The sequence below is a fragment of the Schistocerca gregaria genome, chromosome 5 (genome assembly GCF_023897955.1).
Source record: "Schistocerca gregaria isolate iqSchGreg1 chromosome 5, iqSchGreg1.2, whole genome shotgun sequence".
Taxonomy (NCBI): Eukaryota; Metazoa; Arthropoda; class Insecta; order Orthoptera; family Acrididae; genus Schistocerca; species Schistocerca gregaria.
Window position 1 is genome coordinate 312,899,152 of NC_064924.1, and position 22,170 is coordinate 312,921,321.

The window sequence follows — 22,170 nt, forward strand, 5'->3', positions numbered from 1 at the left end:
GACATGGTACCTAAATCATTTCCCCTTACTCATAACCTGTACCTTCTTGTAGATACATTCAGTTCTGTTGTCAAATAACAAACCAACAAATAAAAAGTCACATACATTCAACATATTTCGGTAAAGAGAGAGATAAAGTACAACTGGATATTTTTATGGAGTTGCAGTTTAAAGAATTAAATTATGTCAACTACTTCTGTCAGCTTGTCGTTAATTCCATTACATGTACTGAGGTGGGGCGGCGGGAGGGGGTGGGAGGAGGGGGGGAACACCTTCTGTAAGTTCTGAACTGGATTTAATGTGACTCTTCAAAGTTTAAGGACAAATTATGGACCAGCAACCATATATCAATCGAAATATACCCCAGAAAATTCCTTCTCGGAATCCTGAAATTAAATCCATACGAATACTGAACATCAACACTTTCACGAGATTGCAGATGGGTGTTCCGGATGTGACCTATTGAAAGGCGTACGATTACTAGTGCGATCGAACTAGTTCAAGGACGAGAGTTACGGTATTTGTTTGCAGTGACGCCACAGGGGCCGAGGATGTCGCAACCAGGCAGCTGGTAGCCTCCCAGCCGCTATACGGGCACGGCCGGCTGCTGAAAGGTCGCTGCCAGACGCGCGGTTCCTCCGCGCCCGACGCCACACTTGCGATGGCCGCACAGTGGCAGGCAGGGTCTGAGCCGGGGACGGGCGTCTCTAGGACCCATCTCCCGTCCGTAGACCTCCGCGCACATCTCAGCCCCATCCTCAAGTGCCTGGCGGTGTTCGGCATGTGGCCAACCTCTGCCTACACGCGCGTCTCCGCTAAGGTACGCAACTCACGCTTCCCCTTTCTGTTGGTAACTGCCACCATCCCAATAGCTTGGCGGGCTCTGTCAGCATCTTACCAGCTCTATTCCGTAGGGCCGGTGCGTTGTGTAGGAGGTCTATCATTTGGTTCATTTGAAGGATTGCAGCTATGAGCAGTACATTCCGTTGTAATTAGTACAATTACTGGCGAGGTTCGGATTATATAATCTGCTGAAAGATGTTCACTTGCCTTACACAATCATGAACTTACGAGGGGGGTTCAATAAGTAGTGCAACACATTTTTTCCGAAAGTAGGTTGATTTTATCCAGAATTCCAGTACACCATATTATTCCCCACTCTTTTGGCTACACAACTCTATTTTTCAACATAATCTCCGTTCAGTGCGACGGCCTTACGTTACCATACTCGGACGACCTGTACGCTCGTATGCTACCACTCTACTGGTCGATGTTGGAGCCAACGTCTTACTGCATCAGTAGCCTCCCCACCAACCACGTACTGTTTCCCGCGAAGAGCATCCTTCATTGGGCCAAAATCGTTGCTCTTTGTGGTCTTCTGTTAGGCTACGAGGAAACCAGCGGTCACACACCTTTGAGTATCGATCTGGTGGGCGAGAGTGTCAGCAGTACCAACAGATACGTGCAGTCGAGAAAGAATTCACAATATACATAAATGACCTTGTGGATAACATCGGAAGTTCACTGAGGCTTTTTGCGGATGATGCTTTGGTATATCGAGAGGTTGTAACAAAGGAAAATTGCACTGAAATGCAGGAGAATCTGCAACAAATTGACGCATGGTGCAGGGAATGGTAATTGAATCTCACTGTAGACAAGTGTAATGTGCTGCGAATACGTAGAAAGAAAGACCCTTTATCATTTAGCTACAATATAGCAGGTCAGCAACTGGAAGCAGATCGGGTTGATAGAAGGGATAAGATCCAACGGAGAGCAGCGCGCTTCGTTACAGGATCATTTAGCAAACGCGAAAGCGTTAAGGAGATGATAGATAAACTCCAATGGAAGACTCTGCAGGAGAGATGCTCAGTAGCTCGGTACGGGCTTCTGTTGAAGTTTCGAGAACATACCTTCACCGAGGGGTCAAGCAGTATATTGCTCCCTCCTACGTATATCTCGCGAAGAGACCATGAGGATAAAATCAGAGAGATTCGAGCCCACACAGAGGCATACCGACAGTCTTTCTTTCCACGAACAATACGAGACTGGAATAGAAGAGAGAACTGATAGAGGTACTCAAAGTACCCACCGTCACACACCGTCAGGTGGCTTGCGAAGTATGGATGTAGATGTAGAAGGTATTCGAGTTTGATCCATCGATCATTTGTAATGACAGTGTTCGTACTTTCCAACATTTCAGGAATTACAGACGTGTACGTCCGTCCGGTACGTAGAAGATCGGACAGGTTTGCGCGATTTTCTGCAATAATGACAGACGACTCACCCAACGACTCATAGTGCTTTTGTTCATTGCCAGGAATCCGTAGACATTTTGCGAGCGCCTGTGAATGTCTGCGATGCTCTGTTTTTCCGCCAAGGAAACTCAATGACAACTCGTTGCTTGGAAAGTACCTCTGTTACAGTCGTCATTTTGAAGACTACGTACAGCGCCGCTACGTATAGGAACTTCATGAAACTATAGCGGCTCAAGTGGGAATATTCTACCATGTCCCACAACAATGTTCACATTTTTCCACAGAACTTGCAAAGAAAATATGTGTCTGTTTGCCACACAAATTCGTTTTCATTCATAGGTTTGTTGCTTTGAATATCTTACTTTCTGACCAGCTTGTGTAACTGCACAATAACATGACATCCAAATAATTAAACAGTGTGAAAAAAAATAGACGGCCAGTTCATAAGGAAATGTCGCCTTATAATTCATAGTCATATGCATGGAATGGTAACCAATTATTATTAACGAGAAAAGTGCGCACAAGCTGAGCATTAATGTACAAGGGGCGTTCAACAAGTAATACAAAACTTTTTTCTCGGCCAATTTCGGTAGAAAAAAATGCGAAATTTGTATTGGGACATCGTGGAATATTCTCACTACAGCTCCTATAGTTTTATGGAGTTCCGATAGATGATGGTGTTATAGGTAGCCTTCAAAGGGCATCGACAATGGCTGGAACTTAAATAGTGGCAACTATTTATTCACAACCGATACAAAAGAATTACATGTTTGCACCTGTTACTGTCTTTCAAAGTACTCATCAGCGTTGTGTAGAACCCGTTGCCACGGGTGTGAAAGGCGTAGTATGCCGTTAGTAGGGCCTGTTTCTGTTGAAGTGCATTGTGCTACCCTAAGGAAATCTAAGAAGTGACTTGAGCGTGCTTGTCACCACAAAAATGAAACGAACTTTTCTTTCTCCGTGACAAAGCAAGTCCACACACAAGTCTACACACCGGGAGGAGCTCACAAAACTTCATTGGAATGTTCTTTCTCCTCCACCATACAGCTCGGACCTCGTACCTTCAGACTTTCATCTCTTTAGCCCAATGATGGATGCACTCCGAGGGAACCAGCACGTAGATGATGGAGAGTATGGATGCAGCAAGATGTTTCCTCCGATGCTAAACTGTGGGGTGATACCATGCTGGCATACAGGCCCTCGCACTAAGGTGGCACAGGGGCATTGCATTGAATGGGGATTATGTTGCAAAACAATGTTTTGTAACCAAGAGAGAGAATAATATGGTCTATTGGAATCCTTAAGAAAACCAGCTTCTATTAGAACAAAAAAGTGTTGCATTACTTATTGATCACCCCTTGTAGTTTTCGTTCTCTTCGTACACGTTATAATGAAGTATTTTTTACATTCTTGTTCGCGCCAGCAAACATTTACACTCTTGAGCCGGAATTTGCTGTTGGCACATATTTTATAACGAAATACACGTACTGTGAGTGCTGTCGTTACATATGATTCTCTAGTTCACCAGTCATCCAGCATCGTTGGTGTGTTGTAGTCTTCTAGGTCCATCTCCTTCTTTTGATCCATGAAGTTAGTCATTTACTGGTTTGGCCTTGTGGAAGATAGCCAGTTATGTAATCTCATGTCCTCTATGAAACAATTCTCTTTCATGACTTCATATGCAATTCGCTTTCGCACTCCCGGTACCCGTTTCATCAGCTTCGTCTTGACTTTTTCTGTTTCTTTTATGTGATCGGTCTTAATTTTTTTGCATATGATTTCTATTCTGTGTGTTATGACGTTCACGACTGCTTCTTTGAATAGTGTCATTGCTGTGCTTGTTGACAGTCTGGTCATGTTCGAAACGCTGTATGAGTTTTTGATGGCTGCTACTGCTCTTTCTTGAATATGCATACTGGTAGATGTTGCTGCTGTCTGTAATGTAATTCCCACGAACTGATGTCCCGACTGTTTACAGTGTTTTTTTATAGAGTTATACTATCTTTGGGTGACGTTTTTTTTCTGTCTTCCACGTTTAAACTGTTTTCTCTTGGTTTGCTTTGACATGTTTTTCTTATGACCAAGTTTCTTCTCTCTGCAGTGTCCTCTGTAGGTCTTCTTACTGCTGATCCCGTTCCCATATCATCTGCTTACTTCTCAATCTATATACATAAAAAATAAATGTTCCTTTGTTATCAAAATAGTGTATCTCCGAAAGTTCTTGATCGATTGCTCTGAAATCCTGAAACATTGTTGAATTCTAATACGAACTTGTTTTTAGGTGCCTAATTCTTTAATATATCCATATGTAACTTTGAGATTTTGTGTAACAACGTTTCCCAATTATTAAATTTATAAAAAATTATTTTACATATATTTAAGAAATAGGTATATAAAAACACATGCGTATTCTAATGCAACGTTGTATCAAAATTTCAAAGCATTCGGTCAATAATTGTAAAAGCGTTTATATGTTTATATACATCAGTTTCCAAAATTCTCGGAGAATAAAGTAGCATAGAAACAAAGTCCCTGAAATGGCAATTTATTCTAGAAATAGAGCGAATCGGGGGACGGTGGCTGCAGGGGTATGATGAATAATTTCTTGTAGTTTCACATCTACCAAACGGAAAGTGCCAAGCTTAGAGTCAGTTGTGTATAGAGAAAGCCAAAGCCTCTACAGTCGGTCAATTGTTAGAGTTGTTAAACGAGAAGATTCGCGCTAAGAGTATTTTTCACTGCAGTGAATTTATCACAAATGTATGAAAAAACTGAAATATATACTTTTTTGAGTTATCAATCTTCTAACTGGTTTCATACGGCTCGTCATGAAGTTCTCTCCTGTGGTAACCTCTTCATCTCACAGTAGCACTTGCAACCTTCGACCTGAATTATTTGTTGGATGTATTCCAGCCTCTGTCTTCCACTTCAGGTTATACCCTCTATAGCTCCCTCTAATACCACGGAAGTTATTCCCTGACGTCTTAACAAACGTCCTACCATCCTGTCCTTTCTTCTCTTCAGTGTTTTCCACATATTCCTTTCCTCGCCGATTCTGCAGAGAAACTCCACATTCCTTACTTTTAGTTCACCTATTTTCCAACATTATGTAGCATCACATCTCGAATGCTTCGAATCTCTTTTGTTCCGGTTTTCCCGCAGTCCATATTTCACTATCACACAATTCTATGTTCTAGACATAGAGTCTCAGAATTTCTTCTTCCGTACTCGTATGTTTGAAAATTGTACCGCTTCACGTCTGCGCCTGCCGTTCGAGAAGTAATGAACTTCTTGAAACATTCTGTGGCATCCTGTAGCTTTAGTCAGACACTAGCAGTAATCAGACTAAGGCATTACCATCCCATCCATAAGCTGCAATTAACACCACAACACAGACGGCTACGTTGGGAGTGGTGCTGCGACGGCGATTACGGACTGCTGATGAATGGCGCTGCATTCTCTTCTGCGATGCATCACGGTTCTGCTCTACCCTGGATGACTATCGTCGATGAGCATGTCAACCAGCTAGCGAAGAGTCCCATTATTCCAGTGTTTTGATACGACACAGCGGTGTTACATCTGACATGTTGGTGTGGGAAGTCATTACGTGCGACTTAGTGATTGACGGAACCTGACGGTACAATGGTGCTTCAAGCTTCCTGCATCTTCATACGTTACCTCTATGCGACGGTATCATAGTACCAATTTTCCACAAGACAATGCAACTCCACACACGGCACTTGTCTCTATCAATTGTCTGTACGATATTGATGTTAAATGATTGTTCCGTCGCTTCTTGATAGAACGTTACAATAAAAGAAAAGCAATATGTTGCAGTCATGTAGAACACAGGCAATATAGTGCTTCTCACTTATTGTTTGTACGACGTTGAGCTAACTAGAGATCGGTCGTTCGCGAACTAATGGGTCCAAATGAACGGTTCACCAAGATGAATGGAACGAGCGAGGATCGAATTCTAAGGAACGGTCTTCCATAGTTCACTTCGGTCGCGGATTTCTACTTGCAATTCCCGGGATCGGGAAACGGTCGGTCTCGTTCCCGCAACAGCACGTCGGCCGGTCTCGTTCCAGCCTCGGTCCCGTTCCTGTCTGTCTCGGTGTCGGCCTCGATCGGCGGGACTCGTCCTTTCCACTGCCGACTGCTCGCAGTTAGTTCAGTATGGAGTTGTTGCCGTTCGTTTCGTTCGCTCCGCACGCCCATTCTAGATCTGTTTCAAACCTTTTTTGAACTCTAAACTTCTGGTTCTTTTCGTATTCTATCCAGCGTCCACGACCGGTAATTAAAATGTATTTTATAATTATGTAAACTACATAAAATTATGTGGTATGTAATACATACATCTTGTCAGGTAACAAAACGGCGAATCAGCTTACTTCACTATTTCGATAAACAGCAGAAGAAATACTTCTAAAAAGGCAAGATTTTTTGTTATTACACATTCAAAGGACGTCGGCAAGGCACACACGACTGGCCATTTTCCGTCTTTTTTTTTGATCCAAGGTAAAAGAGCTTGTTCATTGTTATGAAAGGCAGACCGACTTACAACAGAATGACGCCCGCGCTTCATAATCGAGTGTATGGTGTCACAGTTTGTAAAGAGAATACGATAACTCCTACAATATTATTTCAGTGGCACAGGGTGCCACACGAAAAATCGGCCCCGAGTACTAGACTGCTCATTGTCGCTTACCAATTGTCATCTATTTTTTCTAAGTTGTTTGCATTAGCGTATTGGTTATTTCTTCACTGCCTAATTATTACGTGTTTATCTCTTCTGCTCGTAGCGGTCAACAAATAGTGCGTAATTGGTGAGCAGTCTGTTCTCGGGGCCGGTTTTTCGTGCGCCTCCTTATATTATTTCACTGCGATCAGCCACATAAAGCTACGGTTGGCTAAACGAGATGTTTTGCAGAACCACGAAAATTACAAGTGTGTGAGAATTCTTTTATGAATGAAAACTCTGTACTCCAGGTGGGAGGCAAGTGCCCCCTCTTAGCGCCTTCCATCTTCAGTCACCCATGCTACTAATTTTCAAGTTTTCATAAGAACCGTATACCAAGCACAATGAATGGTGAACGAGTAAATATGAACGATTCCCAAGAAAGAGCGATCACCAGTGAACTAGTTCCCAAGGATGGATGACTTTGCCCTTTCCCAGGCCTACACCCGATAGAACATGCTTGAGACCAACTTGGACGTCTAATCCGTCCCACTGCCAATATCCAAGACATCACGGACCATGTAGGTCACTTTGCCTCAAAAGAGAATTCAACGGCTTTGTCACCCTTCCCAAGCGAATCAGTGCATTCATCGAGGCCAGAGAGAGTGCAAAGCCATGTTGGTAAGAGGGCTTGTACTGCCAAGAGCTTTGTAAATCTCTCTCGATATTTTAATCATTCAAATAATCTCACATACCCAACAGTCCGTAAGAAGATACTTCGTTTCCACCTCCCCTTCTGTATCCTTCACTTTTGTTGTCTACCAGTGTATTTCGTATTGACTTAAGGCTATCAGACATCTAAAAATGCAACATGAAGAAGTATAGCAAACGGCGAAATTCTATTTATTGTACACATACTCTTTAGTAGGAATGATATATGGCGAGGGGTGTATATACAGAAACCAATATTTAGTACACATCCCAGGGTCCTTGAATAAGTAATACAACACCGTTGTTTCTGAAAGCATACATCTACATCTACGTTTATACTCCGCAAGCCACCCAAAGGTGTGTGGCGGAGGGCACTATACGTGCCACTGCATTACCCCCTTTTCCTGTTACAGTCGCGTATGGTTCGCGGGTAGAACGACTGCCGGAAAGCCCCCGTGCGCACTCGAATCTCTCTAGTTTTACATTCGTGATCTCCTCGGAAGGTATAAGTAGGGGGAAGCAATATATTCGATACCTCATCCAGAAACGCACCCTCTCGAAACCTGGACAGCAAGCTACACAGCCATGCAGAGCGCCTCTCTTGCAGAGTCTGCCACTTGAGTTTGCTAAACATCTCCGTAACGCTATCACGCTTACCATATAACCCTGTGACAAAAGGCGCCGCTCTTCTTTGGGTCTTCTCTATCTCCTCCATCAACCCGATCTGTTGCGGATCCCACACTGACGAGCAATACTCAAGTATAGGTCGAATGAGTGTTTTGTAAGCCACCTCCTTTGTTGATGGACTACAATTCCTAAGGACTCTCCCAAAAAATCTCAACCTGGGACCCGCCTTACCCACAATTAATTTTATATGACCATTCCACTTCAAATCGTTCCGTACGTATACTCCCAGATATTTTACAGAAGTATATATTCATACAATAAAGGATCCTTCTTTCTATGTATTCGCAATACATTACATTTGTCTATGTTAAAGGTCAGTTGCCAAACCCTGCACCAAGTGCCTATCGGCTGCAGATCTTCCTGCATTTCGCTGTAAATGTTCTAATGCTGCAACTTCTATGTATACTACAGCATCATCCGCGAAAAGCCGCATGTAACTTCCGGCACTATCTACTAGGTCATTTATATATATTGTGAAAAGCAATGGTCCCATAACACTCCCCTGTGGCACGCCAGACGTTACTTTAACGTCTGTAGACTTCTCTCCGTTGAGAACAACATGCTATGTTCTGTTTGCTAATAACTCTTCAATCGAGCCACACAGCTGGTCTGATATTCCGTAGGCTCTTACTTTGTTTATCAGGCGACAGTGCGGAACTGTATCGAACGCCTTCCGAAAGTCAAGGAAAATGGCATCTACAGGTTGGTTTTATTCTTGATTCCAGTGAAACATTCTCTTTTGAATACAAAACAGTATTTTTCACCATAATCTCCATTCAATGGCCTGGGCTTATACCACTTAAATGGAATGGCCTGTACGCCCGCATGTTTCCGCTCTACCGGTCGACGTCGGAACCAACACGTTGCTGTATCAGTAACCTTCCCATCATCCGCATACTGCTTCCCAGAAAACTAGATGGAAGTCGTAAGGGGCGAGTTCCAGGCTGTAGGGTAGATGAGGAATAACAGTACAATGAAGTTTGGTGAGCTCCTCTCGCAGACTTGTGGTGTAAGATCTTACGTTGTGATGGAGAAGTTCGTTTGCATATTTGTGGTGACGAACACGCTGAGCCGAATTTGTGACCGAGCGGTTCTAGGCGCTTCGGTCTGGAACCGCGCGACCACTACGGTCCCTAGGTTGGTTAGGTTTAAGTAGTTCTAAATTCTAGGAGACTGATGACCTCAGATGATAAGTCCCATAGTGCTCAGAGACATTTGAACAATTTGAACACGCTGAAGTCGTTTCTTCAATTTCCTGAGGGTAGCACAAAACACATTACACTTGATCGTTTCACCATGAGGGAGGACATCAAACAGAATAACCATTAGAGTCCTAGAAGGCTGTCACCATGACTTTACCGCCTGGGGCAACGACTTTGAAATTCCTTTTTCGGAGGAGAGGTAGCGTTGCGCCACTCCATGGATCGCTGTTTTGTTTCCAGTTCGAAGTGATGAATCAATATTGTATCGCCTGCGACGACGTTTGACTAAAAATTTTCACAGTCAGCCCCGTAACACATAAGCAGTTCTGCACAGATGGTCTCTCGCTGCTCTCTATGGTCTTTGTGATAGGCGATGTGGAACCCAGCGAGCACACACATGCGAGTACCGCAACTGGTAGTCGAGTGTGTCAGCACTACCAACAGAGACGTCTACAGACGTTAAAGTAACCTCTGGCGTGCCACAGGGGAGGGTTATGGGACCATTGCTTTTCGCAATATATATAAACGACCTAGTACATAGTGTCGGAAGTTCCATGCGGCTTTTCGCGGATGATGCTGTAGTATACAGAGAAGTTGCAGCATTAGAAAATTGCAGCGAAATGCAGGAAGATCTGCAGCGCACAGGCACTTGATGCAGGGAGTGGCACCTGTCCCTTAACATAGACAAATGTAATGTGTTGCGAATACCTAGAAAGAAGGATCCTTTCTTGTATGATTATATGATAGCGGAACAAACACTGGTAGCAGTTACTTCTGTAAAATATCTGGGAGTATACGTACGGAACGGTTTGAAGTGGAATGATCATATAAAATTAATTGTTGGTAAGGCGGGTGCCAGGTTGAGATTCATTGGGAGAGTCCTTTGAAAATGTAGTCCATCAACAAAGGAGGTGGCTTACAAAACACTCTTTCGACGTATACTTGAGTATTGCTCATCAATGTGGGATCCGTACCAGGTCGGGTTGACAAGGGAGATAGAGAAGATCCAAAGAAGAGCGGCGCGTTTTGTCACAGGGTTATTTGGTAAGAGAGATAGCGTTAAGGAGATATTTAGCAAACTCAAGTGGCAGACTCTGCAAGAGAGGCGCTCTGCATGGCGGTGTAGCTTGATGTCCAGGTTTCGAGAGGGTGCGGTTCTGGATGAGGTATCGAATATATTGCTTCCCCCTACTTATACCTCCTGAGGAGATCACGAATGTAAAATCAGAAAGATTCGAGCCCGCACGGAGGCTTTCCAGTAATCATTCTTGCCACGAACCATACGCGACTGGAACAGAAAAGGGAGGTAATGACAGTGGCACGTGTCCTCCGCCACTCACTGTAGAGACGTCCAGTTGAGTGGTGAGGTGTTTGACTGTGATCACATCGAATGAATGTGTCCACGCGTTCCAACATTGCATGAATCACAGCTGTGTGTGGCTGACCGGCACCCAGGAGATCGCACAGGTTTGCGCGACCTTGATGCGATGATGGCAGAAGTCTCGCACTACGACTCAACGTGCTTTAGTTCACTGTCATGTTTCCGTAGACATTCTGCAAGTGTCTATGAATATCTGCTATGCTCTGGTTTTCCGCCAGAAGAAACTCAACAACAGCTCTCTGCTTGGAATACACCTTCGTTACAGACGACATTTCTTTGAAGGCTACGTATAGCACAGCCACCTATAGGAACCTCATGAAACTCAAGCGAGTATATTTCACGATGTCCCATAATAAATTTCGCGTTTTTTAAACCGATATTGGCCAAGAAAGGAAATGTGTTGCATTACTTATTGAACGCCATTGTAGCCACCATCTCTAGCAGCTACAGCTGTTCAACACGTCTGGGAACCGAGTCGATGTAAGCTAGGATAGCAAATAAGGGTGTTTCATTCCATGCTGCTATAACTCTATTCTTGGGTTGACTAATCGTAGTGCCTGGCGGATGGTGTGGTTTCCGTATCTCGGTAACCAATTGCCAGAAGCATTCAGTTGGAGAGGGATCGGACAAAATGCTACCCAGTGCAGCAATCGAACCCTCCTCTATATCGATGTAGGTGTGGATAGCAGAGGAAACCTGCGGTTATCTTGCTGTCTTTTGTTATCTTGTTGAAGACCTCGAATATAAGTCACAGCCATCGCCCATAGTACGTCATAAATGTAACGCCTTTTGTCCAAATTACTAGCTGTTCGAAGCAGAATGATCGAGTTGCATATCCAGTGGCATATCCATACCATCACGCCAGGTGTTAGGTCCATACGATGACGACGAATGCAGCCTAGTAACCTACACAAAGAGGTACTTCCATTGTTATGCTTTGCTCAGAACCGGGACTCGCAATTCTGTGTCCACTGTTGTCACTGGGTACAGTCTGTGGTGCTACAGACTTCGTCGCATTGTCAGTATGGATAGCTGTCTTGTTGAAACAAGCTCATTTCCTGACTCACGGTACGTGATGTCCTGTACGATCCTGTGCGTCTGGTTGAGCTGTATGCCTGACCTCACGATCACTAGACATGTGGGGTGATTGAAATCCTGCATGGCCTTGAGTATAGCGCTCCTGTATAGATCGATTCCATATTTACATGATAGTTATGGCATCCTGACCAACACAAGCAGCAAAGTATAACAGGATGTTAAATCAACAGTCAAATGGGATTTCAGAACGAAAAATCATCTGTGTGATCTTTCCTTATGCAGGGTGTCTCAGAAATGTTATTGCAAACTTCGAGGGGATGTGGAAGACGTCTGGAGGAACAAATCGAGGATACGAACCCTATTCCAGAAACGTCATCCAACGATGCTACAGACTGTCGAAGTCACAGGCAACGGCGCCTGCTACTAGGCCACCCTTCGGCAGCAAACGTGACTTTGTATGCTGGCGGACTGTAGGCGCAACGTCTCACAATGTTGTTTGTTATTCAGTGATCACGACTGATTGCCACGAAAGCCAGTGTAGAAGATGGAGCCAGCTGCTTTATAGACAGGCCTTGTCTCCTATGAACGCGATGTTCTGTTACCTTGGTGGATGACAGTTTCAAATGCAGGCTAACATCAGCAGTCCATTTATCTCCTAGAACCCCCTAAAATCTCTAGGACAAAAATAAACAGCAGACTCAAACTCGTGTTCGAAACAGTCGTTTGCCAAGGAAATATATCATAGTTTTATTACGAGCAGGGCCTATCTACGCAGCAGCTAGTAGCTTCATCTTCTCCACTGGCGTTCGTGGAATCAGTCGCGATCACTGAATAACAAACAACATTTCTGGATGTTCCACCTACGGTCCACCGTATATAAAGTCACGGTCGCTGCCGAAGGGGTGGCTTAGTGGTAGACGCTGACGCTTGTAACTTCGATGCTCTTTGGTCTCGTTGGATGACGTTTCCGAACATGGATTCCTATCCTTGATTTGTTTTTCCAGATACCCTCTATGATATCCTAAATAATACCTTGAAGTTTGTCGCGACATTTCTGGAACACCCTGTACACAAAACGTAGATGGCGTAGCTTCTATATATTATGTGCAGTTGCGCTCAGATTCTAATCATTTGCATGTCAAAACATGTAGAACACTTCTTAACATTTTGCAATATGTTGCAGGCCGCCTTCTTATGTTGCAATTTTAATGGCCAGCCAGCAGTATATTTGTATCGTAAACAGCGATTGAAATTCCGGCTGTGTGTTCATGAATCATAGTGGTACTGTACTCGATGCAGGTAGTGGCGTTAACAACTGGTCTGGCGATGCTGTCACTCGTTCTGATGCAACTGGTGGCAGAGGTGATGGCTTTAGCAGCCTCGCCAGTCAGTGGTCCGACCGAGCTGTACCGCTTCATCTACAACTTCAGCGTGGTGGACCTGCACCTGCAGGGGCTGGGAAAGTGGGCCTTCATGGTGGCGCGCCGCCGCCGCTACACCAGGCTCGTCGACCGCCTCCAGCACTGCTTCCGTCTGAGTGGCCTCGCCGATACCAACGACAGCGCTTCTGTGCTAGCTACATCACAGACAGCCCAAAAGGTATGTTCCAGATAGCATAGTGTCGGTACGTGGTGATAATTGTACCACTTGTAAAAGAACAAGGAAACCATCCTGTGACGGTCGCCAACTGTAACGTATGCACACTGGTGTCACAACTAACATACTTGGCCTAACTCAACCATACTGTCTTAAAGGAACACAGTGATCGAATATCAACGCTGTATCTGTCTTTTGTAACCAACCTAGTCAGCTATTGCTGAAAATTGTATCTCCACTGGATTTGCAAATGTATTACGATACAATAATAATTTTACCAATGACATCTTCTTTTTGGAACTCCATCATTGAAGAATCCGTGGAAATACACATGACGGAAAATTTGATAAACGTGATAGTGGGTACCAGTTGGATAATGCATGAAATTCCATAATCTGCACGAATTTCTCCAGACAAAGCCGAAACAGTAAGCCAATGGCCACGGAAAGTGACAACCCATAGGAAGCTAGGTTATAAAATTCCACATATGGGATGATGTGCGTTCGTTCTCAGACCCTACCTAATGTGCCTGTTTTCGTGAGTGGATGGCTATGACTCAGTCTTGGCACTGCACGGCTTCCCAGTGCTGTAGGTTTCTTGTGTAACCCACTCAATGAGAAACCATCGCCATAGCCACTGTGATGCCGTGCATCAGACGCTGAAACAAAAACGTCACCTCCACATTGTACATCACCTTATGCCGATTATCGGAAGGTTTCTACAGTAAAATCACTTCTAATTTCTCCTCTGCCGCCATTGTCATCCATCTATGCTACATTAGGCAACACAGAAATATTTTAGACCTCTTAGCTACAAACAGGGCTGACCATATTGACATTGTCAGTTTAGGGACAAGGGTTATCGATCACGATATCATCACAGCCACCATGGTTTCTGAAGTTCATAAATCTATCAGGAAGGCTAGGAGCGTTTCTACCATGGAAAAAACACATAAGAATTTGTTATAATCTTACTTGGAAGATGAGAGAGGTCATTCAGTGCCGATATGATGAATGTCGATGACTTAAGTGCAAAGTTTAAATTGATTTTAAATCATGCTCTGGAGAAGCACGTGTCGAGTAAGAGCGTTAAGGATGGACAATATCCACATTGGTTTAATTATGGAATTCGGAAAATGCTGAGAGAACAGTGACTGTTGTACTCTGTTCAATAAAGAACGCGGAAATATTGGTAGGCAAAAGGTAGTATAAACTCATGCTTCTATGAAAAGATCGATCACAAATCAAACAGTTTCTACCATCACAGAGTAGTGAAAAATATTGCCGAGAAGCCTAGAAAATTCTTGTCTTACATAACATGGGATAGTCGATGACTTTGAAGTGCCACTAGATATCAGCAAAAGGACAGACGAGTTTTTAAATTTTGCGGTTAATAAATCATTAACGCTGGACGATCCTACAGACACACCATAACTTGACCGCTGCACAAATTCCCTTATGGAGGATATAGAAATAGGCATCCATGGCATTCAAAAGCAACTGAAAAGTTCAAAAAACAAATAACGAAATCGTCAGGTCCGAAAGGAATATCAACTCGATTTTACGGAGAGTGTGCACTATGTGATCAAAAGTATCCGGACACCTAGCTGAAAATGTCTTACAAGTTCGTGGCGCCTTTCATCGGTAATGTTGGAATTCAAAATGGTGTTGGCCCAACCTTAGCCTTGATGACAGCTTCCACTCTCACAGGCATACCTTCAATCAGGTGCTGGAAGGTTTCTTGGGGAATAGCAGCTGATTCTTCACGGAGTGTTTCACTGAAGAGAGGTATCGATGTCGGTTGGTGACGCTTGGCACAAAGGCGCCGTTCCAAAAGATCCCAAAGGTGTTCTATAGGGCTCAGGTCAGGACTTTGTATAGACCAGTCCATTACAGGGATGTTATTGTCGTGCAACCACTCCGCCACAGGCCGTGCATTTTGGACAGGTACTCGATCGTGTTGAAAGGTGCAATCACCCTCCTCGACTTGCTCTTCAACAGTGGTAAACAAGAAGGTGCTTCAAACATCAGTTAGGCCTATTCTGTGGTAGTGCCACCCAAAACAACAAGGGGCGCAAGCCCCTCCATGAGAAACACGACCACACCAAAACACCATTGCCTCCGAATTTTACTGTTTGCACTACACACGCTGGCAGATGACGTTAACCGGACATTAGCCATACCTACAACATGTCATCGGATCGCCACTGTATTCGTCATTCCACATAACGTTTTTCCACTGTTCAATCGTCCAATGTTTACGCTCCTTACACCAAGCGAGGCGCCGTTTGGCATTTACCGGTGTGATGTGTGGCTTATGAGCAGCCGCTCGACCATGAAATCCAAGTTTTCTTACCTCACGCTTAACTGTCATGGTACTTGAAGTGTGATGGTTTGGATAGATGTCTGCCGATTACAGATTACGACCCTCTTCAACTGTTGGAGCTCTGTGTCAGTCAACAGACGAGGTCGGCCTGTACACTTTTGTGCTGTACGTGTCCCTTCACTGTTCCACTTCACTGTCACATCGGAAACAGTGGACCTCGGGATGTTTAGGAGTATGGAAATCTCGCGTACAGACGTATGACACAAGTGACACCAATCACCTGATCACGTTCGAAGTCCGTGAGTTCCACGGATCTCCCCATTCTGCTGTCTCACGATGTCTAATGACTACTAAAGTCGTTGATTTGGAGTACCTGGCAGTAGGTGTCAGCACAATGCACCTAATATGAAAAAGGTATGTTTTTGAAGATGTCCAGATACTTTTGATCACATTTTGTACTTCGGGGGTGGCTCCCTACTTAAGTTGAACTTTCCGCGAATATCTCGTCCAACGCAAAGTACCAAGCGATTGGAAAAAAAGCGCAAATGACTCCATTATATCAGAAAGGTAAAAGAACAGGCCCACAAAACTAAAGATCAGTACTTTTAACGTTGGGGAGGCGGGATGAGTTTACGATATACGCCCACGAAAAATTTTAGTAAAAGCGTTTATATTTTTACTTTCCTAACTTTCAGATAACGAAGTAGCATGGAAACTAACAGTCTCTGAAAGTTGCATGGAAATCTAGACAATTACAAGCCGTATTTATAACAGGACACTTTCCAGTTTCCTGCCCACTTGGATAGGCTTGGTACTGACGGCCTGTGGAAAAGATTCCAGACGGGAATAGGCGCCCATTCGCTGGCTGACCACATCTGTTGTCCACAGCAAATCCGACAATGTTCGAGAGGTGGCACGCAGAACGGGCAAATTGAGTAAAGGTAGGCAAGAAGAGACTCTACACTAATATATATATATATATATAGGGTTATTACAAATGATTGAAGAGATTTCATAGAACTTTATTATTTGAGATATTTTCACAATGCTTTGCACACACATACAGAAACTCACAAAGTTTTTTTAGCCATTCACAAACGTTCAATATGTGCCCTTTTAGTGATTCGGCAGACATCAAGCCGATAATCAAGTTCCTCCCACACTCAGCGTAGCATGTCCGCATCAATGAGTTTGAAAGCACCGTTGATGCACCGTTGATGCGAGCTCGCAGTTCTGGCACGTTTCTTGGTAGAGGAGGTTTAAACACTGAACCTTTCACATAACCCCACATAAAGAAATTGCATGGGGTTAAGGCCGGAGAACATGGAGGCCATGAAATGAATTGCTGATCATGATCTCCACCACGACCGATCCATCGGTTTTCCAATCTCCTGTTTAAGAAATGCTGAACATCATGATGGAAGTGCGGTGGAGCACCATCCTGTTGAAAGATGAAGTCGCTGCTGTCGGTCTCCAGTTGTGGCACGAGCCAATTTTCTAGCATGTCCATATACACGTGTCCTGTAACGTTTTTTTCGCACAAGAAAAATGGGCCGTAAACTTTAAACCGTGAGATTGCACGAAACACGTTAACTTTTGGTGAATTGCGAATTTGCTGCACGAATGTGTGAGGATTCTCTATAGCCCAGATTCGCACATTGTGTCTGTTCACTTCACCATTAACAAAAAAGGTTGCTTCATCACTGAAAACAAGTTTCGCACTGAATGCATCCTCTTCCATGAGCTGTTGCAACCGCGCCGAAAATTCAAAGCGTTTGACTTTGTCATCGGGTGTCAGGGTTTGTAGCAATTGTAAACGGTAAGGCTTCTGCTTTAGCCTTTTCCGTAAGATTTTCCAATCCGTCGGCTATGGTACGTTCAGCTCCCTGCTTGCTTTATTCGTCGACTTCCGCGGGCTACGCGTGAAACTTGCCCGCACGCGTTCAACTGTTTCTTCGCTCACTGCAGGCCGACCCATTGATTTCCCCTTACAGAAGCATCCAGAAGGTTTAAACTGCGCATACCATCGCCGAATGGAGTTACCAGTTGGTGGATCTTTGTTGAACTTCGTCCTGAAGTGTCGTTTCACTGTTATGACTGACTGATGTGAGTCCATTTCAAGCACAACATACGCTTTCTCGGCTCCTGTCGCCATTTTGTCTCACTGTGCTCTCGAGTGCTCTGGCAGCAGAAACCTGAAGTGCGGCTTCAGCCGAACAAAACTTTATGAGTTTTTCTACGTATCTGTAGTGTGTCGTGACCCTATGTCAATGAATGGAGCTACGGTAAATTTATGAAATCGCTTCCATCATTTGTAATAGCCATATATATATATATATATATATATATATATATATATATATATATATATATATATATATATATATATATATATATACTGAAGTACTGACGTGCCGAACGTAGGCGGTAACGACCGAAACTAACAGCAGTTAATCCCCTTATTTACAATTCGCATAACCACAGTCTGCAGACCTCTGTTCACAGTCGTTGTGCTGTGCAAGGGCTTCCATACGATACACTCTAGGGGCCAGGGGGCGAGGCAAACCTGTAGCTATGAAATATTTTCAATATTTTTGAAGACGAATGCGACTTGAGAATGGCCATAAAAATTGGCTGTTAAAAGCCTGCGTAATACCGATTTTTAAATCATTTTCTTGAATCAAAACCACCTGACAACACGACATTTTTTCCGTTCCCTGAGAGTTTGAGGATGGGGGGGGGGGGGGGGGGACCATCTCTGGCCCCCGGATATGGACGCCCTTGGCGCTAAGTGGAATACTGGTACTGGTGGCGGCACATTTAGATGTCGTTAAATTTGTGAGAGTTTTTAGAAATCTTTCTCGGGCGAGACGTCGGATGCCATTTTCTCTTACCATATATTTAGTAGCGTAGATGCCACATGTCTTATGACAGCACATAACGTCCACAAACTGTTACTTTTGAATGGCTGGTTGCGTCTGTGCGAGTGACATTTGACTTACGAGCGTATCGTAATATTTACGCTCGGAAGAAGTATAAATTTAGAATTTTAACTTTATCTAATAACCATTTACATTTAGGAATTGTTATTGTGCTAGGAAAACACGTTTCTGATAGCAATATTCACCACTTATAAACGTGTGTAAATCTGCATTGAAACTATTATTAAAGGAAATCATATATTTACTTCCGAAGCGGTGATGATGATGATGTTTGGTTTGTGGGGCGCTCAACAGAGCCGTCATCGGCACCCGTACAAAGTCCCAATTTTTACATAGTCCAATTTTTATGCAGTTCAATTTTGTCACGAATGATGACAATGATGATGAAATGATGAGGACTACACAAACACGCATTCCCGCGGCAGAGAAAATACCCAACCGGGAATCGAACCCAGGACCCCATGATCCAGAGGTAGCAACGCTCTGGGTGTGACTACTCGAAATGATCTCAAATGGAACGATCAGATTACACAAGTAGCGTGTAAGGCGAACTCTAGACTGCGGTTTATTGATGGAATCCTGAAGCGATGCAGTCTTTCAACAAAGGAAATTGCTTACAATAGTTTAGTTCGTCCAATCTGAGAATATTGTCCGTCTGTATGGGACCCTTACCAGTTGAGTCTGATTGAAGAGATTGAGAAGGGCCAAAGAAGAGTGGCAAGATTCGTGACTGGTACATTTAGCCATCGCGAGAGCGTTACAAATCTCATAGAAAGTTTGAAGCAGGACACACTTGCAGTTAGACGACGCGCTAAACGGAAAGGCTAGTCCCTAAATTCCAAAGTCTGATCTTCGCCGAGGATGTAGAGCTTATATTATTACCACCAACCTTCAAATCGAGCAATGATCACCATTCAAACATAAGGGAAATTAGAGCTCGTACGGAGGCGTTCAATAGCCGTATTTCCCTCGCGCTATCCGCGGGTGGAAAAGAGGGAGAGGGGGGGGGGATATAATTTATCAACAAATCAACTCTTTTTCAAATGACGAAGGGAACAGGATCATGAATATCTGTAGGAGATATTGAAACACATAACTGCTACAACATATAATCTATATTGCTCCAGAATTTCAAAATAAAACATCTGCGGTGAGATAACTGCTACTCCCTATACACCGCTAATTACGAGAGTTCATAAAAGTTCTTGCCAGGCAGCACAATGCGCAGTCGTAATTTGTGGTGGCGAACATGTTACACAATTTCTTCACGTCTCTGAGAATACAGATAATAATGGCCATCCAGAGCAATTGTTCTTGAAGTAGTAGCGGCGCAGTAACCTCGCAGTCAATTATGTCTGAAAATTCTTACATCGGTGACAAGTACTGGGTGACTACAATTAAAGTTCCAGTTTCAAAGCCGGCCAGTGTGGCCGAGCGGTTCTAGGCGCTTCAGTCTGGAACCGCACGACCGCTCCGGTCGCAGGTTCGAATCCTGCCTCGGGATGTGTGATGTCCTTAGGTTAGTTAGGTTTAAGTAGTTCTAAGTTCTAGGGGTCCGATGACCTCAGATGTTAAGTCCCATAGTGCTCAGAGCCATTTTTGAACCAGGTTCAAAATGCTGTGAAATAAAAGAACCACTGCTCAGAATGACGTCAAATTTGAAGTTAATATTATCTAGAAAGGGGAAACATTATGGGAAAAATTATCAAAAATTTTCCCACTACATGGTGCTGTAAGCGTCAAAACGTACAGGTGTTCAGCTACAAATGACAGATTATACGCAATATGACGGCCATGGTGTGAGATGCACAATAAACCAACCGTATTGTGTAATGTGCATGACCGCAGAAGTTTGCCATTCAACAGCTGTGGGCCTGTTAGTTTCGCAATCTCATCCGTCGCGGCGAGGTCGTAACACATCGGATGGGTACAATCGATTTTTAATTCTCCGGGAGACCAAAAACAGCATAAAAAGCAACCGTGAAGTCAGTTTTTAACTATCGTGAGAGTGGCGCAATATGTGTTCAATGTGCTGTCCACCATTTTCTGACATATGTTGAAATCAAGAAACAGCATTTCCCACAACAGATCGGGGTGACTCAGGGATCACGTTCACAAGATGTTGCGCAATGCGTGTCTTGAATTCAGGTACGTTTGTAGTCGGAGCACTGAACGCAGTATCTTTCAGATAATCCCACAGGCCGAAGTCACACGGATTGAGATCGTGTGATCTGAACGGTCCGAGTGTAGGGTAATAACGGCTAACTCTAGCATTTCCTAAATGCTTCTGCAGCAGCTGCCTCATCGGCTATGCGGAGGAGCGCACTCTTGCTTACAAATGACCCTACCTATACGTCCACACTGTTGAAAGATTCGAATGACGATGGTGCGCAAAAGACCTTCGTTTACCAGTGACGTTACAGATAACAGGACCCATCTCTTTGAAAAAATATTGCCCCAAGACAAACGATGCCGTCAACCAGCACCACACCTTTGCAGGTTGAAAATGGTTCAAATGGCTCTGAGCACTATGGGACCTAACATCTGAGGTGATCAGTCCCCTAGAGCTTAGAACTACTTAAACCTAACTAACCTAAGGACATCACACACATCCATGCCCGAGGCAGGGTTCGAACCTGCGACCGTAGCGGTCGCGCGGTTCCAGACTGAAGCGCCTAGAACCGCTCGCCCACACCGGCCGGCTGCAGGTTGAAATGGGACCGGTTGATGTTATAGCGGATTTTCCATTGTCCATATTTTGCAGTTCTGCATATTGACATTCTTAGGTGATGGGCATGGGTTTCATCTGTACATAGAATGTCCACTTCCATGCTAGCAAGAAAGTCGAGAGCAAACATTTGTCTTATTGGCAGGTCAGCATGGAGCAACTCCTGGACATGAGTAATTTCGTATGGACAGCATTGGAGGAAGTTTCAAAGAATTTTATGCACTGTGTTCACAGACATGTCCGAAATTCTGGCAATTCCCCGTGTACCGCATGCTTACATACCACTACCCGACTCCTAAAAAGCTATGACCACATTTGACATCGGATCAATTGTTTTCCTCCCTCTACGAACTGCACTTCAAAAGAACCTAATCAATTTCCCCAGACCTTTTTCCGTATATCCTGAGTGTCTGGAACTCCTGAAAAGCTACTGATGCACAGTCACAGTTGTCGCAAAAGAGCTCCACCAGCAGCATGCTATCCAGCTCTGAGACAGCTTCTCAGACGAAAACTGGGAAATACCCGTGTACCCCACATCTTCCCTTTTGCCTATTCTACCGCTTACAGCGCAATCTTGAGGTAAAATTTTCGTTTAATTTTTTTTTTCGTAACGTTTCGCTTTTC

The 22,170-nt window shown here is 44.0% G+C and overlaps 1 protein-coding gene across 1 annotated transcript in view; it reads left to right on the top strand.

Annotated features, from left to right (window-relative positions):
* The first annotated feature begins 661 nt into the window (after window positions 1-661).
* The window catches only part of LOC126273327 (odorant receptor 47a-like), a 120,216-nt gene continuing 98,707 nt past the window's right edge, over window positions 662-22,170 (top strand). The window contains exons 1-2 of the mRNA XM_049976873.1: window positions 662-820; window positions 13,255-13,554. Coding sequence (XP_049832830.1) covers window positions 662-820; window positions 13,255-13,554 — 459 coding nt within the window. The remainder of the gene's footprint in view (window positions 821-13,254; window positions 13,555-22,170) is intronic.